General features: G+C 35.8%; 1 protein-coding gene across 4 annotated transcripts in view; it reads right to left on the bottom strand.

Annotated features, from left to right (window-relative positions):
• The window catches only part of HACE1 (HECT domain and ankyrin repeat containing E3 ubiquitin protein ligase 1), a 106335-nt gene that overhangs the window by 39947 nt on the left and 46958 nt on the right, over positions 1 to 19430 (bottom strand). For all 4 annotated transcript variants that reach the window (XM_060419218.1, XM_004011242.5, XM_042253365.1 and 1 more), the window contains 2 exons: positions 11452 to 11602; positions 4581 to 4915 (listed from right to left, as the gene is read on the bottom strand). In XM_060419218.1, the coding sequence (XP_060275201.1) occupies positions 4581 to 4915; positions 11452 to 11602 (486 nt within the window). The remainder of the gene's footprint in view (positions 1 to 4580; positions 4916 to 11451; positions 11603 to 19430) is intronic.

Raw genomic sequence — 19430 nt, 5'->3', positions numbered from 1 at the left:
ACTACTCGGGATGATGACCAATTTTGCTTAATGTCTCATGAGACTTTCATAAATAATCTAAACATAATTGTTAAGAACAAGCGATTTAAAGAGATGTAAGCAGAATAAGAGTTTAGGTGAACTTTTCAGCAATAGTTTTGTTGTTCAGTCATGTCCAACTCTTTGCAACCCCATGGACTGCAGCACACCAGGCCTCCCTGTCCTTCACTATCTTCCAGAGCCTGCTCAAACTCATGTCCATCAAGCCAGTGATGCCATCCAACCATCTCATCCTCTGTCGTCCCCTTCTCCCCCTGCCTTCAATCTTTCCCAGCATCAGGGTCTTTTCCAGTGAGTCAATTCTTCACATCAGGTGGTCAAAGTATTGGAGCTTCAGCATCAGTCCTTCCAATGAGTATTCAGGATTGAGTTCCTTCACAATTGACTGGTTTGATCTCCTTGCAGTCCAAGGGACTCTCAAGAGTCTTCTCCAACACTACAGATCAAAAGCATCAATTCCTTAGCGCTCAGCCTTCTCTATGGTCCAACTCTCACATCCATACATATTTTATGGAATGTCTTCTTAAAAATAGTTTCCCAAATCTCTTTGGTGATTTGAAACGTCAGAGTTCTGCTAAGTTAAATGCTGGAAAATTTATTGACTATCTGGGTCACTTCCAAATAAGGTAAAACAGTAATACTGAACATCGGTTTATCCACTTTGAGCTTTTCACTACAAAGGAGCCAATGATAAATTTGGTTCTCCTTGGTAAACATGTGTTGTACCACACTGAAAAATTATACTATAAGGAAGCATGTGCTTCTAGAAATTATGAAACTTATTCATAAATTTGCCAATACGAAGAATTCTGATATAGCAGACAGTTTATAGTTGCTTGCTTCTCAGTTTTCACTAGAAAGTTAAGTTTCTAAGGGTTAAGAATTCTGATTAATATATATAATTTAAACTAGTGAAAATAACAGAGGAACTGTCTCTGAATGCAAGGAAAGTTGGATGTGTTTTGGAATAAGAAAGGTATGAGGTTGTTGATACTCAGTCAATAAGTCCTGTCCAACTCTTTGCAACCCCATGGAATGCAGCATCCCATGCTTCCCTGTCCTTCACAGGGAAGGGAAGTTTGCTCAAACTCATGTCCATTGAGTCGGTGATGCCATCCAACCATCTCATCCTGTCACCCCCTTGTTAAGAGAATTTTAAGTAATTTTGTCCTAAAGCAAAGCTGGTTATTTCAGAAGAGGAAAGAGGGAAATAAAGAACAAAATGATATAGAAAAGACAGCAAGGTGGAAAGATACAGAATGAGGCTTTTACCTTGTACTGGCAGGCTGGCTAAAATTCAACTGTTATCCTAAGGGCCTTTTTTCCCCAACAAGCTTTATTATCAATGATATGTTTATGCAATATTTTTCATCTCCTAAAAGGACAGTTTTCCTGCAGGGTTTGTCTACTGCTGATAGAGAAAGAAACTGTAAAAGGTTTTCCTTTACCCTCTAAGTAATCTGGCTAGAAAAAGCAAAGATTTTGTATTTTATCAAAATAATTTCCTGTATTTCATGCTGTCTTTAAGTGATTAAGTGAAACTCGCTCAGACATATCCAACTCTTTGTGGCCCCATGGACTGTAGCCCATAAGCCCCTCTGTCCATGGAATTCTCCAGGCCAAGAATACTGGAATGGGTGCCATTTCCTTCTCCAGGGGATCTTTCTGACCCAGGGTTTGAACCCAGGTCTCCTGCATTATAGGTGGACTCTACCATCTGAGTCACCAGGGAAGTCCCATGCTATCTTAATCAGGTATTTGATTACTTAAGAAAAATGAATCTTCTCAATAGGAAGAGTTAAGATTTGCTCGTAACAATGTAAGTATATACATTTGCCTTTAAAATAATCTGTCACTTTGGTTAGGTAGATAAGTATTATTTCATAATGATCTGTGATCCTATTTAGTCAAGTGTCTAAAATCTTTTTAATATTTTTAAACAAACTTCCCCAAATCAAATTCTAAACGAAGTCTTTTTGATCTAGAAGTAACTTTTGGATTTTTTTGAAAGGCCCCTGGAACATCTCAAAAGACATGTTCTCTCTCCTTATAAAAAGAGAGACATTAAACTAATTAGGCTTATCTGATACATTAAATGTCAGATAAGAAATAATGCTAAACCTTCTTTATCAATATCCTTATTTGGATATGTATTATTAACATAAGTGTTCCAGAAATAATACGAAATTTCCTAAAACTCTGATATGGAATGCTATTCACTGTAATTCTAGGCATCATCTTAAAGTGTTGTGCGTCACATTTTGTGTTGTGTCACACACATTATTGGGTCACAATAACCAAATTCCCCTGTCAACTGCATTACAATGAACTCTCATCATATCTCTAACCACTGGCATTTTTCAAGCCTTTTCTCAATTACAGGCAGTTATTATTTCACTCTGATGCTTTTGCAAAGGGGCTTCATCTTTAAGGAGATGCATGGAAAGGACTCTGACAAATACAAGTTTCTGATAATTTTCACATCCTACCACTGAACATGGTAAGCATTTATAGAACTCTAAGGGAAAAACAGATTCATAACACTGTTAACCAAAGATCGATATCAAGAATTATATAGGACTTAATGAATTCATGAAGGATGATCACAATTTTTATGAATTTTTGTTTGAAACACTGCTAGTTCTTCAATATTTGCTTTTCAGACTTACAGAAACTTTTCCTTCTACACTAGCAATAACTCAACAATCTGGCAAAGCATACCTCTGTGAACAAACATGAAACAACTACTTTTTCTCCTAACCTGATCCCTCCAGAATTTGGAAACTCTCTGGGTATCCTTATTTTCATGGCAATATAGTTACCTGCATAAGTTCAGTAAAAATCTGTTCTCCTTGTAACATGACACAGTCAAAAACACTGGTTATACTGCCAAAGCTTTGACTGGAATGTCTCCCTTTGACAGAAGAATGTACAGACTCTGATATGACCAGACAACTTTAGGGAACTAAGGGTGTTAATTTTATGAAGCCAATAAAACTGCGGAAAAATCAACCTGGTACTTTGCTTACAGGGTTCCTGGCAGAGTTACCAGGTAAGTAAGGAAGGTCACTTCCTGGCAGGCGCAGAAACTTCAAGATATTTTGGGGACCTCAAGAAGAGAGGAATTCACCCAAATCTATAGGTACTGCAGGCAAAATGTGATGGTGAGTCCTTGGCTTGGCTTCTTAGCCTCCAGAGGCTTTTAAACGTTCTATCTGAGATTCCTCATGAAAAGTTCTGGCAAAACAGACATGCTGCAGCTAAATCTTTTAGCTTCAGTCGTGTCCAACTCTGTGTGACCCCACAGACGGCAGCCCACTAGGCTCCTCTGTCCCTGGGATTCTCCAGGCAAGAATACTGGAGTGGGTTGCCATTTCCTTCTCCAATGCATGAAAGTGAAAAGTGAAAGTGAAGTCACTCAGTCATGCCCAACTCTTAGCGACCCCATGGACTGCAGCCTACCAGGCTCCTCTGTCCATTGGATTTTACAGGCAAGAGTACTGGAGTGGTTGCCATTGCCTTCTCCAAAACAGACATAAGGAGCCTAAGTGACCAATCACTATTCTTCCTCCACTATATAAATAACCAGGTCAAGTTTAACAGAACTAGATTTACTGTGCAAATATACTAGTCTTACTTTGATTATCTCTGATAGGAATGAGGGCAACAGTAAAGAGAAAAATTACATTTCAATGGAAAATTACAGTACACCCTCGTAGATATCAGATTCTAGTCCTCTTAATTGTCTTTGAGGATTTTTCCCCTACCTGTAAACTGGACTGGATACTGAATTTTCATTTCCTCCAACATCTAGCTAAAATTCTCCAAATTAATGTTTCCAATTTTTCTCCCATTCTTACTTGGAATTATTGAGAACTAAAACTGCTCCTTCTCCAAATTCATATAAGATAGATTAAGACAACTTGATGTAAAATTCAGAGAAATAACCACAACAGCTCATATATGGACAACCTTCGTGTCTATTGCTAGATGGGCCACTCAGAAAAATCACCAGATCCATTCAAACTACAAACCAGGAAAATCTATCAGATGGCCTCCACTTTGTCCACTTCAAAGATGACTATCTCCAATAAACACAATGCCAGATCCACAACTAGATAAAAAGCCACCCTTCATCTCCAAGCTCCTTTGTTTCAGAGATCTTGATTGATTTTGATAACTGACGATTTGAGCCACTTGTGTTTTCTCATGCTTTAAATTCCCACTCTCAATGTTTTAAATTCACCAATAAAGAGTGAGCTTTTGAAACCCCAGGCCTCTACCTTAAACTCCAATAAAAACAGAACCCCAAGCCCTCAAGCTTTTTTTCTACTGGCAACCTTGCTGTGTGGCCCCAGGTGTGTCATGTAATTTCCAGGTCCTGTAAGTAATAAACTTTTTTTTTTTTTTCAAAGTTTCCTGATGGTTATTGCTGAAGGGTGTCTTGCAACTATAATAAGAACCACAAGGGCTGCTCCAGCCACAGCATTGGTTACTGACAGGCAGAGATCAGCACACAAAATAAGCAGAAACTTTCTTACCCTGGAGGCATCTGACAAGAACAGCACATGTAAAAAGCTTGAATGACAGCACTTAGCCGGTTAGCTGTCATAGAAATAACATCCTGACAGTCTGCACTGGCTTCCTGTTTCCCTCCAAGAGCATCTGGTTTAGATTCCCCTGTGCCAGTGGACAGATTTTCATAGCTCTCAGGTCCTGGAGGTTCAAATGGAGGAATGGAAGCACCATCTTGATCTTGGCCTTTTTGTTTCAGCAAAATAGAAGTGATATCCGTTGAGTCCTTTTTGTTTTTCATCAATTCTGTAGCTATTAAAACTAGCCATTCATCTAATGAGTGCCAAAGCAATTCAAGAGGCTAAGAAAAAGAGAAAAGTGTTTTTTTTTTTAATCCATCATTCTTAAACTGCAGGAAAAAAAAGAAACCCACTCAGACAAATATTATAAGAGAGAACATTTACTCTAGATACTTCTATTTTCCCAAGTTTATGTGACTGCAATGCCTAAAGATAAGTAACAAAAATATAAATATCATATAATTACTTCATTTATAGCAAAAGCTTATTTTGTATTTATTTATTCCTTGGAATAAAAAAAGGAAAACTAAACTCTAACAAAAAAATTTATAAGCAATCTTCATTCTTTTAAAATTTTTCAATTATTTACTTTCAAAACCATTATTACCTTTATGAGATTTCCCTAAAATCTTTACTGTATTAATGTTGTCAACTGTTTTTAATTACGTTGCTTTTCAATTTAAAAAATAAGTATTCATAAAGAACTTAATAAGCAACTTGGTTTACTGCCTTTTTCTTTACACATAATCTCTGAGATTTTGAAAATTTACAAGGAATTTTAGATATCACGGCATTTACAAGTACACATACACACAGAGGCATACCCAATCACACACAACTCATCTCTAATAATAGTAATTACCAAATTTGGCTAGCAAATCCATAATTCAAAGTAAAGATTAACAGCTTAATAAAAAATAAAATGGGAATAAAGTTTATTATTTCTATACTATATAAAATATTCCTTTTGAGAATAATGAAATGTTTCTTGTAAATTAACAGCAAATGAAAATTTATCTTTAAAATACCATGTGATCACAAATGCTACAACAGGACTAAGGAATGGAGAAGACGAAATACATACATCATCTCTAGTAAATAGTAGTTTTTAACAGAAGGAGAAATATAAATGCCCAACTACTATCAAAAGACATGCTGCTGGGGATCTAATGTACAGCATGGTCACTATAGTTATCAACACTGTATTGTACAATTAAAAGTTGCTACAAGAGTAAAGCTTTAATGTTCTCAGCACAACAAGAGCAACAAAGTAGTGATTATGTAAGGTGAAGGATGTGTTAACTAACCTTACTGGAGTAAAGATTTTGCAGTACATACTTATATGAAATCATAACACTATATCATGAAGTTACTCAACATTTTATATAACAATCATAGCTCAATAAAACTTGGAGGAAAAAAAGACCTATTAGAACATTTTAAAACCTAAATAAAAATGAACAGTGAAGGCACAGGCGGGCAGGGGAGATAGCAGTTAAATAGTCTTCCATTCCCACACTATTCTCAATATTCCTAATGAGAGTCTTTCTACAAATGAATATAAAAATTAATCTTACTTTTTGATTCTTATATGATCACAGAATGCTACAAACCAGACATCTGCTTCTGAAAATCCCACCCTTAACTATTTCAAGTAAAAGATTCTTATTTTTTAAAGGCCAGTATTGTAAAGAGATTACACAACCATATTTAGAACTTTCTAAAGTTCTGTTCTGTCAAGAAATTCTTATCTAATAAATCCCCTATTACCTTCAGCCTATCTTCAGATTTCCAGAACATTCTCTTTTTGAGAATATTCTACTTATTGAATCTGCAAACACTTAAATCACCCTTAAGTTTTCACTTAAATATTAAACCAAAAAGCAAGAAGGAAAAAACCCTTCCACCATCAACAAAAAAACAGTTCATTCATTCAACATATATTTAATTAATACAGCCTAGGTAAACAGGTTCACAAAGTGAGAAGCTAATTTCTGAGAAACATTTTCTGAGGTTGAAATGAGCACCCTTCTCTCCCACAAACAAGGCTTTTCCAAGGTTAGGCACAGGAGTTGGTTGCCTAACTTCTTAAAGGATGGCTGAACTGCTTAAAAGAAGGACAAGAAGCACCAGCAGCCATCAACACTGACACGGTACCTTCACTGAAAATGTCTTAATTTTAATCATGATCCAGGTTTGGGTCTATAGTTTCTCTTCATGAGAAAAACATTAGCCCTGCTATAAAACATGAAAAAGAACTTTTTATGTCAGCAAAACTATTTTAGCTTTACATCAAAAAATAAATGCCCTCCAAAGAAAGAACAGGTGGTGATGAAAAACTGCTTCAAACAAAAGGAATAAATGGCCTCTGAGTTGACAAAACTCAGAAAATCTCCACACTGGATGGAGATGAAGGCTAAGGCAGGAAGCGATACCTAGTGCTCACGTGCAGATGAGAGCACTGAGCCTGAACTGCAACCATCCTATTCTCAAAAGCTGACAACCTGAAAAAATTAAAGGTGAAGTTTGAATAATTCCAGAAATAATATCCAAAAAAGCTGATCTGTGTAAAAATGACAGTGACAAGAACGATACTGAGAAAAGCTAGAAAGAGTTTTCAATAAAGCAGTACAGCTAAGAATTAAAAGAGAATGAGGAAAAAAAGCAGAGAAGTAGTCAGTTATCTTAGGCCTTTCCTTATTTTCTCTTTTTCTCACTGTATATTTCCTCATTCATATGTGCACTAAAAAGAAATCTCAACCTTAAAGCATTTTTACCTAGGGAGTTGTCCCTTTGAAGACTTGTTCAGAAGATTCATTCCTCAATAACAAAAAGAATGCTGTGAAAATAACTTTAATTTCTAACTGGAGCAGCAGTCACAGACAAAAAAGATTAAAATAAGTTTTAAAAATTAAAAATAAATAATTGCAAACCACATCTATTTATAAATAATACTGATAAAACACTAGATACATAGAACCATACATATCAAATGTTATAGAAAAATGAGTCAATGGCTATGGAAAATATTAGGCTTCTTGGCACTATGGAAATAATACTTCATTTCTTGAGTTGATTTTCACCACAGAACTATATTCTACCGGTAACATCAATGATTTGACAATCATACGTGATTTTCAAAACATTTCAAATTAACAAGTCAAAGCTGTAACATAAAAATCCCAAACTTGTTGGACAATTAAAAAAACTTCACTATCCATGTGCCAAATTAGATACAAATTTGATAGGGAAGCTTTATTAACTTAAATTCATCAACAGTATTTTGAAATTCTGTTGATTAATCTAGTCTCACCTCCTAATGTCAAATGCCATAATCCAAAAGATAAGATCTTAAAAGTTTCTCAATCTTTCTCAGCTTCCAAATTTCTCCAGTTATAAATCTATGAAGCCATTAATAGTCACAGTTTACTACTCACAAAAAAAGAATGTATCAGGATTCAAGAAGCCTAGACTGTCTTCCTCATGCTCACCCTGCTTCAATAACCAGAACTACCTTCTCCTTCAGATGTTTCAAAGTTTGCAAGGCTCTAGATAAAAATCTCTTAACACTGAAAGAATGGCTAAGTGTTAAGATTAACTTAAAGTACTTCTAAGATAAATCAGAAAACTAGTAACAGGATGTTAAACAATTTCACCTACTAAAAACACATGGCCTATAAACCCACTCATTCTTAATGGAAAACCCATTAGCTAATCCCAGCAATAAAGTGACATGTTAGAGTACCTAGCTAATGAAACAGAAAGTATGGAGCAACCGATACCTTAGACAAAATGTGGTAAAAATTAAAATGGTATTTCCAATCTTACATTGTAGCAACTCAGCAGATGGTTCAGATTTTTATAACTTCAATCATCCCACAAGGAACAGAAGACATTAAATACATGGATCACAATGTAGTTTCTATTTTTTATCCTTGTAAGTGGGAGGGCAGATCATTTTGCCATCCTCTAAAAAGTCCACACAATTAATTGATAAAATTAGATAGAAAGAAATTAATTCCTTAAGAGCAACACTTGCTAATGTTTAAAAAAAAAACAACTGACTGAGTTTTGTAACAAAAATGTTTTACCAAAGAGAAAGGTCAAAATTTAAGAGAAAATAAGTGGTCAGAAACAAAAGCAATTGTCAATGACACAGAAAAAAAAATTCCTCAAGAAGAGAAATAAAGACACTAACAAATGAAATAAAACATAAGTAAAGAACTTTATATTAGGTTGATGAAAATGTAATTGTGATTTTGGACCATGAATTTTAAATCATTATAACTAGGTTCAAACACATCTCTATTAATCAAAATAGGAACACTACTATCAACACATTTTTGCCAACGAGAAATAAGTTTTTTTACTCCTATAGTGTAAAAACCCATGCTTCAGGTTTAGATGAACTCTTGAAAAGTATTTTCTGTCTCCAGCTGGTTGTGGAAGTGTTTTCCCTACAAAAGTTGTTGAGATGCTTCAAGTGGCAGTCAGCTGGTGAGAGGTCAGGTGAACACGGCAGATGACGTAAAACTTCATAGCCCAATTTGTTCAACTTTTGAAGTGTTGGCTGTGCAACATGTGGTCGGGCACTGTCATGGAGAAGAACTGGTACCATTCTATTGACCAATACCGGTTGCAGGCATTGCAGCTTTTGGTGGATCTCATCCATTTGCTGAGCATACTTCTCGGAGGTAATGGTTTCACCAGTATTCATAAAGCTGTAGTGGATCAGACCAGCAGCAGACTACCAAACAGTGACCATGACTTATTTTTGGTGCAAATTTCTCTTCAGGAAGTGCCTTGGAGCTTCTTCTTGGTCCAACCACTGAGCTGATCATCGTCAGTTGTCATATAAAATCCATTTTTCATCACATGTCACGATTAGATCAAGAAATGGTTCATTGCTATTGCATCGAATAAGAGAAGACAACACTTCAAAACGACGATTTTTTTGATTTTTGGTCAGCTCATAAGGCACCCACTTATTGAGCTCTTTCATCTTTACAATTTGCTTCAAATGCTGGATGACTACAGAATGGCTGACATTGAGTCCTTTGGCAATTTTTTGTGTAGTTTTAAGTGGATCAGCTTTGATGACTGCTCTCAATTGGTCGTTGTCAACTTCTGATGACCAATCACTACATTCCTCATCTTCAAGGCTCTCATTTCCTTTGCAAAACTTCTTGAACCACCGCTGCACTGTACATTCATTAGCAGTTCCTGGGCTAAATGTATGGTTGATGTTACAAGTTGTCTCTGCTGCTTTGCAACCCATTTTGAACTCAAATGTTTTAAATTGCTTGAATTTTATTTTTTAACATAATTTCTATAGTCTAAAATAAATATAAATGGCAACTGATGTCATTAGCAAAAAAAAAAAGTGAGAAATGTGCATTAAAATCATCTATAACATAACCATATTTATTTAAGAAACTATTCCAGTACCATATGGCAAAGTGCAACCATTTAAAACCACAATTACTTTTGTACCAAACTAATACACTATATACTTCATTGATATATAACAATGAAAACAAAGAGTCTGGATTCCATAAGAGAAATGCTAAAATAAACACTGATATCTTTTTCTACTATGTTTTATCTGTACTGACTGGCTGGGTAGAAAAATAACATTTAAATCAAGTACTAACTGCCTATAAAGAGGTTACTTATTAGCACATAATTATTTTCTGATATCATTAGCAATAGGTGGCAAATTGAAACCATAACAAAACAAAGACAATAATAAATATAATCTATACTCAGTTTGTCTATAGTGACTGTATCTATATTTGGTTTGATTGTTTACCCATCATTACAGATGAATAGAAGAACAAGTAGAAAAATCAATCAGGGTAGATTTAGTAACTAACAGCATGAGTCATATTTAGAAACACATTAAGAACAACTTCTGTAATGTGAATGTCTGAGCAGTAAAACCCACTTAAAACAGCACTAACAAAACAGATCAATAATTCAGATTCGAATTTTACAAAGACAAGAAATTATCACTTCTAATCAGTATTAAAGAAAGTGGTACACTGAAAAGCCAAAATCTGAATTATAAGATGCACAACTTCCTTCTTCCAGGAGATGGCACAATGAGGGAAAAAAAGGAAGGGGAAAAAGACACAAAGCTGATGCAATACAAAATACATTAAGAAAATATCTCAATGTTTCTTAACTTGAAGTTATCCCAGGAATTGCTAGTAAACCCAATAAATTAAAGTAAACTTACTTTAAAAAACAAACACACACACACACAACACACAAGATAATAAAACCTAAATAAAAACTGGATGTTTTCTCTCTTTCTGAATAAGAAATATTTTTTTTTTTAATTGTGATGGCTACATTTAAGACCTCTAATCCGATTTTTTTCAGTTCAGTTCAGTTGCTCAGTCATATCAGACTCTTTGCGACCCCATGAATTGCAGCACTCCAGGCCTCCCCGTCCATCACCAACTCCCGGGGTTTTTTTTTAAGTAGATTTAATTAGATTTAAACATTAAAAATCATTACTCTTATTAGAATAAAAGACTAGTGGAATTAAAATTTCACTTGTAAGAGAAACATAGAAAGCTCACCAACTGACTTGCTGCTGATTAGACAGAAGAAAGGAGAAAGGTCTTAGTTTAAAAAGTGTCAGTCAAAAAAAAACAAAAACAAAAAAATAAAAAAATAAAAAGTGTCAGTCACAGGTATAAACCAAAGTTACATCCTGTTCAAGAGGTTTCTGATTAATGAATGTTCGCTTTGTCAAATTCATCTCTTTTACATCTATCTTCCTAACAACATCATATACTTTTCTGACCTTGAACACCTGGCTCCTTGGAGTTTTATTCCCATTGTAGCCCATATCAATTCCATTACTGGGAGAGGATGGACCAATTCGAAAGACATGACAAAATATCCTCACAATCCTTAAAAGGCTCTTCATTTGAGCATCGTAATTACTAGATATGCTGAAAATAAAAATTAAAATATGAACAGATTAGGTGGAATAAAACAAATTCATCTTAAAAATACTTATTTTAAAACATTTTTATTACGCTTACCATCTGTTTGATAATTTAATGAGTAAAATTTCTTTCCTATCATGATATGGGATGGAATGTTTTACCAGAAAGTTAGCAAATATACATTATTTGGATTGCATATGAATGAGTTATTAGCTTTTAAGCAACTAGAATATACCAGTGATCAAAGTATAAAATATGAAGAAAATCACCACTTAATTATAAATTAAGCTGATTCTTTAGAACTCTTGAGAACATTTCACTGAGAACCAATAGTAGAAATGTTGATTATAATATTAGGCCAACTTACAAGTCAATGGTAGAGGTTGAACTTTGTTTTTCTATCCATAACCCCATTTTCCCTAGCCCAACCCAGAATAGAAACCAAATGTTCACATACAGAACATATACAAATTAAATAATCTTAAAGTTACTATCTGTATCAGGGTGGTTCTCTATATAATGGGTTGTCTAATGACTATACATAAAAGAAATATATCCTACTATGAAAAAGGCTGATAAAAGTAATTCTAAACCATATTAAATATAATGTAACTTTTCTTTGACAAATCAAAAAGTCCTCTAAAATCTCATAGCACCTGGAAATTGTTCATCATCATTATGGATATCAATCATTACTCTTCCACTGAGAAAATGACGGAGTTCCACTAAAAGTGTATGGAATCTAACAACTGATCTTGAAAACAAAAATTTGTCATTGTTGTTCAGGGGGTGGTTTTATTTCGAAACCTTCAACGTAAGTTATCTTGTATTACAATGGTACACAAAAGCAGAGTAAAGAGCTGTATAAACATTTGGGCAGAATGGTTTGACTGCCGTTGTATAAATTTAATCATCAAAGCTTACCCAACCTTTCTCAGTTCATTAAAATCTTCCTTTATGATATTTTTGGGTATCCTCTAACACTGAAAACAATAATGATTAGTAATGAAGAAATAGCAAATGCCTATTCTAAGTATTCTGATTTGATAAGTGAAAAATCAGAGGCTATTCTCTATTCTAATGACAACTGAACCAAAATTTCATGACATTTTAATTTCAACATTCATGCTGTTTCCTCATTCTAAAAATTATTAAAAATAATAAATAAAAATTAACTATCAGTTACAAGTGTTAGTAAAATATAACAGCTATTGTCATCCATACTGTATTTGACTAGGATAGCTACAACACATTAGCAAAACTTTTTGTTTTAGTAACTGTGGATCTAATGTGCATAGAATCTTTAGTTTAACTTGCATGGATTTTAACATATTTGCCTTTACAAAGTTGCTTTTAATTCTACAACATAAGACTCTTGAGACTGACAAAAGAAAAAAGGAACTTGGTTAAAACTAATATTTCTTTCTTTTATTGTGTTGCAGCTATTGCAACGTTAGATCCAATGACTCTCAAATTTTTCTATGAGAAAGATCTGAATTTAATTTCCCTCAGTGAAATTACCATATATATAAATATTCACTTTAAGTACCTGATCTAGAGAACTTCATGAGTTAATTTTACAGTAAGAAGTATTTTCTTAATGGAGTATGAATATCATCAATTATTAACATAGTTTAATAATAGTCATTATACACTCAATGAGGACCAGCAGTGGGACAACTAGGGTCCTGGGCATGCCATTCAGCTACACTGAGTGGCTAAAGGCACGTCCCTGCTAGTTAGGGCCTGACAAAACGTAGTCCACTGGAGAGGAGAATGGCAAACCACTTCAGTGTTCTTGCCTTGAGAAACCCATGAATAATATGAAAAGGCAAAAAGATGTGACACTGAAAGATGAACTCCCCAGGTCAGTAGGTATCCAATATACTACTGGGGAAGAGCAGAGAAATAGCTACAGAAAGAATAAAGACGCTGAGCTAAAGCGGAAATGATGCCCAGCTGTGGTTCTATCTGGTGGCGAAAGTAAAGTCCAATGCCATAAAGAACAATACTGCAAAGGAACCTGGAACGTTAGGTCCATGAATCAAGGTAAATTGGATGTGGTCAAACAGGAGATAGGAGGAGCAAACACTGACATCTTAAGAATCAGTGAACTAAAATGGATGAGAATGGGCAAATTTAATTCAAATAACCATTGTATCTACTACTGTGAGCAAGAATCCCTTATAAAAAATGGAGTAGCCCTCATAGTCAACAAAAGAGTCTGAAATGCAGTATTCGGTTGCACTCTCAAAAATGACAGAATGATCTCGGTTCATTTCCAAGGCAAATCATTCAACCTCGCAGTAACCCAAGTCTATGCCCCAACCACTGACGAAGAAGCTAAAGAAGATGAAGCTGAAATATTCTATGAAGACCTACAATTTTCTAGAACCAACACCCCCAAAAAGATGTCCTTCGCATCATAGGAAACTGGAAAGCAAAAGTAGGAAGGAAGTTAAGAGATACCTAGAATAACAGGCAAGTTTGGCCTTGGAGTAAAACTCAGTAGTAGCCACAGGACTGGAAAAGGTCAGTTTTATTTCAATCCCAAAGAAAGGCAACGCCAAAGAATGTTCAAATTACCATACAATTCCACTCATTTCACATGTTAGGAAAGTAATGCTCAAAATCCTTCAAGCTGGGCTTCAGCAGTATGTGAGCCAAGCATTTCCAGATGTACAAGTTGGATTTTAAAAAGGCAGAGGAACCAGAGATCAAATTGCCAACATCCATCAGATCATAGAAAATGCAAGGGAATTCCAAAAAAAACTACTTCTACTTCTGCTTCACTGAATATGCTAAAGCCTTTGACTGTGTGGATCACAGTAAACTAAGGAATATTCTTAATGAGATGGGAATACGAAATCATATTACCTGCTTCCTGAGAAATCTGTATGAAAGACAAGAAGGAACTGTTAAAACTGGATATGGAACAACAGACTGGTTCTAAATTGGGAAAGGAGTACATCAAGGCTGTACATTGTCACCCTGTTTATTTAACTTACATGCACAGTACATCATGCAAAATGTCAGGCTGGATGAATCACAAGTTGGAATCAAGATTGCTGGGAGAAATATCAACAATCTCAAATATGCAGATGATACCACTTAAATGGAAGAAAGTGAAGAGGAACTAAAGAGCCTCTTGATGAAGGTGAAAGAGAAGAATGAAAAAGTTAGCTTAAAACTCAATATTCAAAAAATGCAGATTATGGCATCTGGTCCTATCACTCCATGGCAAATAGACGGGGAAAATGTGGAAACTGTCAGATTTCATTCTCTTGGGCTCCAAAATCAATGCAGATGGTGACTGCAGCCACAAAATTAAAAGACGCTTGCTACTTGGAAGAATAACTATGACAAACCTAGACAGTGTATTAAAAGGCAGAGATATCACTTTGCCAACAAAGGTCCATATAGTCAAAGCTATGGTTTTTCCATAAGTAATGCACAGATGTGAGAGTTGGACCATAAAGAAGGCTGGGCACCAAAGAACTGATGCTTTCGAACAGTGGTGCTGAAGAAGACTCTTTGGAAGTCCCTTGGAAAGCAAGGAGATTCAACCAGTCAATCCTAAAGGAAATAAAGCATGAATATTCACTGGAAGGACTGGTTCTGAAGCTGAATCTCCAATACTGTGGCCACGTGATGGGAAGAGCTGACCTACTGGAAAAGACCTTGCTTGGGAAAGACTTGCTGGGAAGAGTAAGGGCAAGAGAAATAGGTGACAGAGGATGAGATGTTTGGATGGCATCACTGATTCAATGGACATGAGTTTGAGCAAACTAAGGGAGATAGTGAAGGACGAGGAAGCCTGGCATTCTGTAATTCATGGGGTCACAAAGAGTCAGACACGACTTAGCGACTGAACAACAACAACAACAAGAAATAATCTAAGATTATTAGACTATATGAATATTAGTTTACCCAGTTTAAACTTCTTCCAAGTTAAGTCACTGATCTAAACAATATTATTTTTCACCTTCCAACCTGTGAAATATCTTTCATATTATACAGAAAGATCATAGAATCCAAACTTCATCACAAACTGCTCCAGCTCATCATAAAATGAAAATTTCTTCACAAGCCACCAGGTCTCAATATAAGAGTTAAAAAGTTAATTTAACTTTTTAATATTTGCCTTTTAAAAAGTTAATTTAACTTTTATATTGTAAACTTCCTAATTCAAAGCCCTGTCAACTTACTTACTTTTGGTTAATATAAGAGTATAATTTCAGTCAATGTCTTATTTAGCAAACAGCTGTGATTTCTCTTTTACATTTCTCTTTTACAAAGATAGCACACCGATAACTATCTTCACCTTCAATCATAACTATATAGGAACAAAGATGACTCACTTATTTAGTGAAATACAACACTATGTGCAAAAGGGCCCTCATTAAATATTTATCTTTAACAAATATTCCTAATATCAGTTAGACAGAAGGCTATCCATTTTTCCCAAAGTACGCTAAAGAACATCTCAATCGTTGCTAATTAATAATACATATTTGAATTATTTTAATTAAAATTTCATTTTAAATGGCCAAAATTATATCACCTTGTGAGTTAAGAAACATAAAATGATTCACAAATAAATGAAAAAAATAAAGACAATCTGCAAAAAGTACCATTAAACTAAACTGGCAGAGAGGGATGATCTGTATTTGAGGTCTTCTTAAGAAACTAACCTGGTAGCTGTGAGATAGTAGAAAAAATAAGTATTGTCTTCTGCCCCTCTCCCAACTTTCCTGGTATGAAGCTCCTAAAACCCTTACAATTTCCAAACTGATAAGTACATTAGGAGCATCTTTCATTCTCACATTGGGTCTTTGACCCCAGTTCCTGAAACAGAGTTCCTAAATCCCATGGAACTTCTTGGGTGAAACCAGTATATTTTGTTGTAATTAGCCAACTATTACTGGGTTTTTGAATGGGGGCTGGTCACTAGAAAGACCAAGTAATGATTAGAAGCTTGGAATTTTCAGCTTCAATCTCCATTCTCCAGAGGAGGGTAGGGGCTGCAAATGGAATTAATGATTAACACATCTATGTGATGAAACTTCCATATAAAAAAACAAAAATATTGGGGGTTCAGCAAGCTTCCAAGCGTGCACACACATACACATAATTTAAGGGTGAAACACCCCAACTCTATGGCAACTCCTGCACTCTGGACCCTTTCAGACTTCATTCTATGTATCTATTCATCTAGTTGTTCATCTGTGTCCTTTATTATAGGCTTGCCAGGTGGCACTGGTGATAAAGAACCTGCCTGCCAACTCAGGAGACATGGATTTGATCTCTGGGTTGGGAAGATCCCCTGGAGATGGTCACAGCATCCTTTAATAAAATGAAAAAAGTGAAAGTTGCTCAGCCATGTCCAACTCTTTGCAACCCCATGGACTGTACATGGAATTCTCCAGGCCAGAATACTGGAGTAGGAAGCCATTCCCTTCTCCAGGGGATCTTCCCAACCCAGGTCTCCCGCATCACAGGCGGATTCTTTATCAGCTGAGCCATAAGGGAACTAGTAAAAAAAAAAAAAAAAAAGTGTTTCCCTGAATTCTGTGAGCTGTTCTAGAAATCCAAATGGCAGGTGATCATGAAAATCTCTGATGTGTGTAGTCAGGTAACAAAAGTTGTGGGTAGTCTGGGGATCTACTACTTGCAACTGATTCTGAGGTGGAGGGCAGTCTCCTAGGACTGAGTCCTTAACCTATGGGATCTGATGCTTTCTCCAGGTAGACAGTGTTAGAATTGAGTTAAACTGTAGGATACGAGCTGGTGTCCTAAGTGTCCTACCAAAGAATTGCTTGGTGTCAGACATAAAAATTCATACACTTGGTTTCTAAAATGTTGTGAAAAGTGGTAGTATGTCAAAGTAAAGAAGAAACACAAGAGGAGGACTAGTTTTGCCAAGACAGCACCAATACAACAAATTCTAACACTCACTATCAATTCTAACAAAGATGTTTACAGACCAAACTGGCCAAAATAATGGATTCCATAAGATATCTGAAAGGTATCTTTGTAAGTGGTGAGGCGGTACAGTTTAGCAAAGCAGTTTTAGAACTTGTTCTGGCCATGGAACCCTTTTTCTTACCCTGTTTCCACTGTTCCACTAATAACCCTGTCATTTTTAAGAGCCAAATTGGAGCCCAGGATCTGCTCTTCATTAATTAGTAAGGATATAAGTCCTGGTTCTTCTAGTTAGCAAATCAATGAACTTCAATTTTCTTATATATAAAATGGAAATAATACCTACATCACAAAGCTACTGTGAGGTTTAAAGCAAATAATGTATTTGAATATTCCATAGCTTATTAGAAGCTTCTTAGATATGTATTAAAGGTGAACATAAAACAAAAACAGAGAAACATAAAAATACAAAAGCTTCTGATTACTAGGAAGAGTGGAAAATAGGGCAAATATTTAAGCAGAAAAAACAAATAAGTTTTCTAATGTAGGAAAACAGGATAAAGATATTATGAGGAATTTTAAAAAGAACTATCATTATCACCATCATCATCGCTACTATGTGCCAGACACGATGCTTGGCAGTATGCTTACAACATCTTAACATTTCATTCTCACAACAATTCATTAAGATATTTACTATCATTTTTCAACAAGGAAATTAAACGTTGACTAGAATATAAATTAAACACAGGATGAGATTTTGTCTGTGTTAATCATGAGAAACGCTGGGCTGGAAGAAGCACAGGCTGGAATCAAGACGGCCAGGAGAAATATCAATAACCTCAGATATGCAGATGACACCACCCTTATGGCAGAAAGTGAAGAAGAATTAAAGAGCCTCTTGCTGAAAGTGAAAGAGGCGAGTGAAAAAGTTGGCTTAAAGCTCAACATTCAGAAAACGAAGATCATGGCATCTGGTCCCATCACTTCATGGCAAATAAATGGGGAAACAGTGGCTGACTTTATTTTTCTAGGCTCCAAAATCACTGCAGATGGTGACTGCAGCCATGAAATTAAAAGACGCTTATTCCTTGGAAGGAAAGTTATGACCAACCTAGATAGCATATTCAAAAGCAGAGACATTACTTTGCCAACAAAGGTCCGTTGGGGTGGTTTTTCCAGTGGTCTTGTATGGATGTGAGAGTTGGACTATAAAGAAAGCTGAGTGCCAAAGAATTGATGCTTTTGAACTGTGGTGTTGGAGAAGACTCTTGAGAATCCCTTGGACTGCAAGGAGATCCAACCAGTCCATCCTAAGGGAGATCAGTCCTGGGTGTTCATTGGAAGGACTGATGTTAAAGCTGAAACTCCAATACTTTGGCCACCTGATGCAAAGAACTGACTCACTGAAAAGACCCTGATGCTGGGAAAGATTGAAGGCAAGTGAAGGGGACGACAGAGGAGAAGATGGTTGGATGGCATCACGGACTCAAAGGACATGGGTTTGGGTGGACTCCGGGAGTTGGTGATGGACAGGGAGGCCTGGCATGCTGTGGTTCATGGGGTTGTGAAGAGTCAGACACGACTGAGTGACTGAACTGAACTGAATCATCATTTTGTAGCAGATGGCTTAGTGGATAGCAGGCACTCAAAAATAGGTACTGGCCAGATGGGTGGACGGTGAAGAGAAACTCCATAAAGTTACCTGCTGGAGACACACAGTTAATGGTGATGTCGGAATTTAAACCTGAGTCCAGCTAACTCCAGAGGCCACACTTATACTCAGCATGTCTTAGAAGGGCCTCATCATATAAATGGATTAACAGAAATGACTAATAAAAGGAGAACATTACGTTAAGCTAGAATTCTATGACTCTTAAAGACAGTATCTAAAGCAGTATTAAAG

This window comes from Ovis aries, chromosome 8 (assembly GCF_016772045.2).
Source record: "Ovis aries strain OAR_USU_Benz2616 breed Rambouillet chromosome 8, ARS-UI_Ramb_v3.0, whole genome shotgun sequence".
In the NCBI taxonomy this organism is placed as follows: Eukaryota; Metazoa; Chordata; class Mammalia; order Artiodactyla; family Bovidae; genus Ovis; species Ovis aries.
Note: the sequence above shows the minus strand (reverse complement) of the source record. Positions and strands in the feature narration are given on the sequence as shown.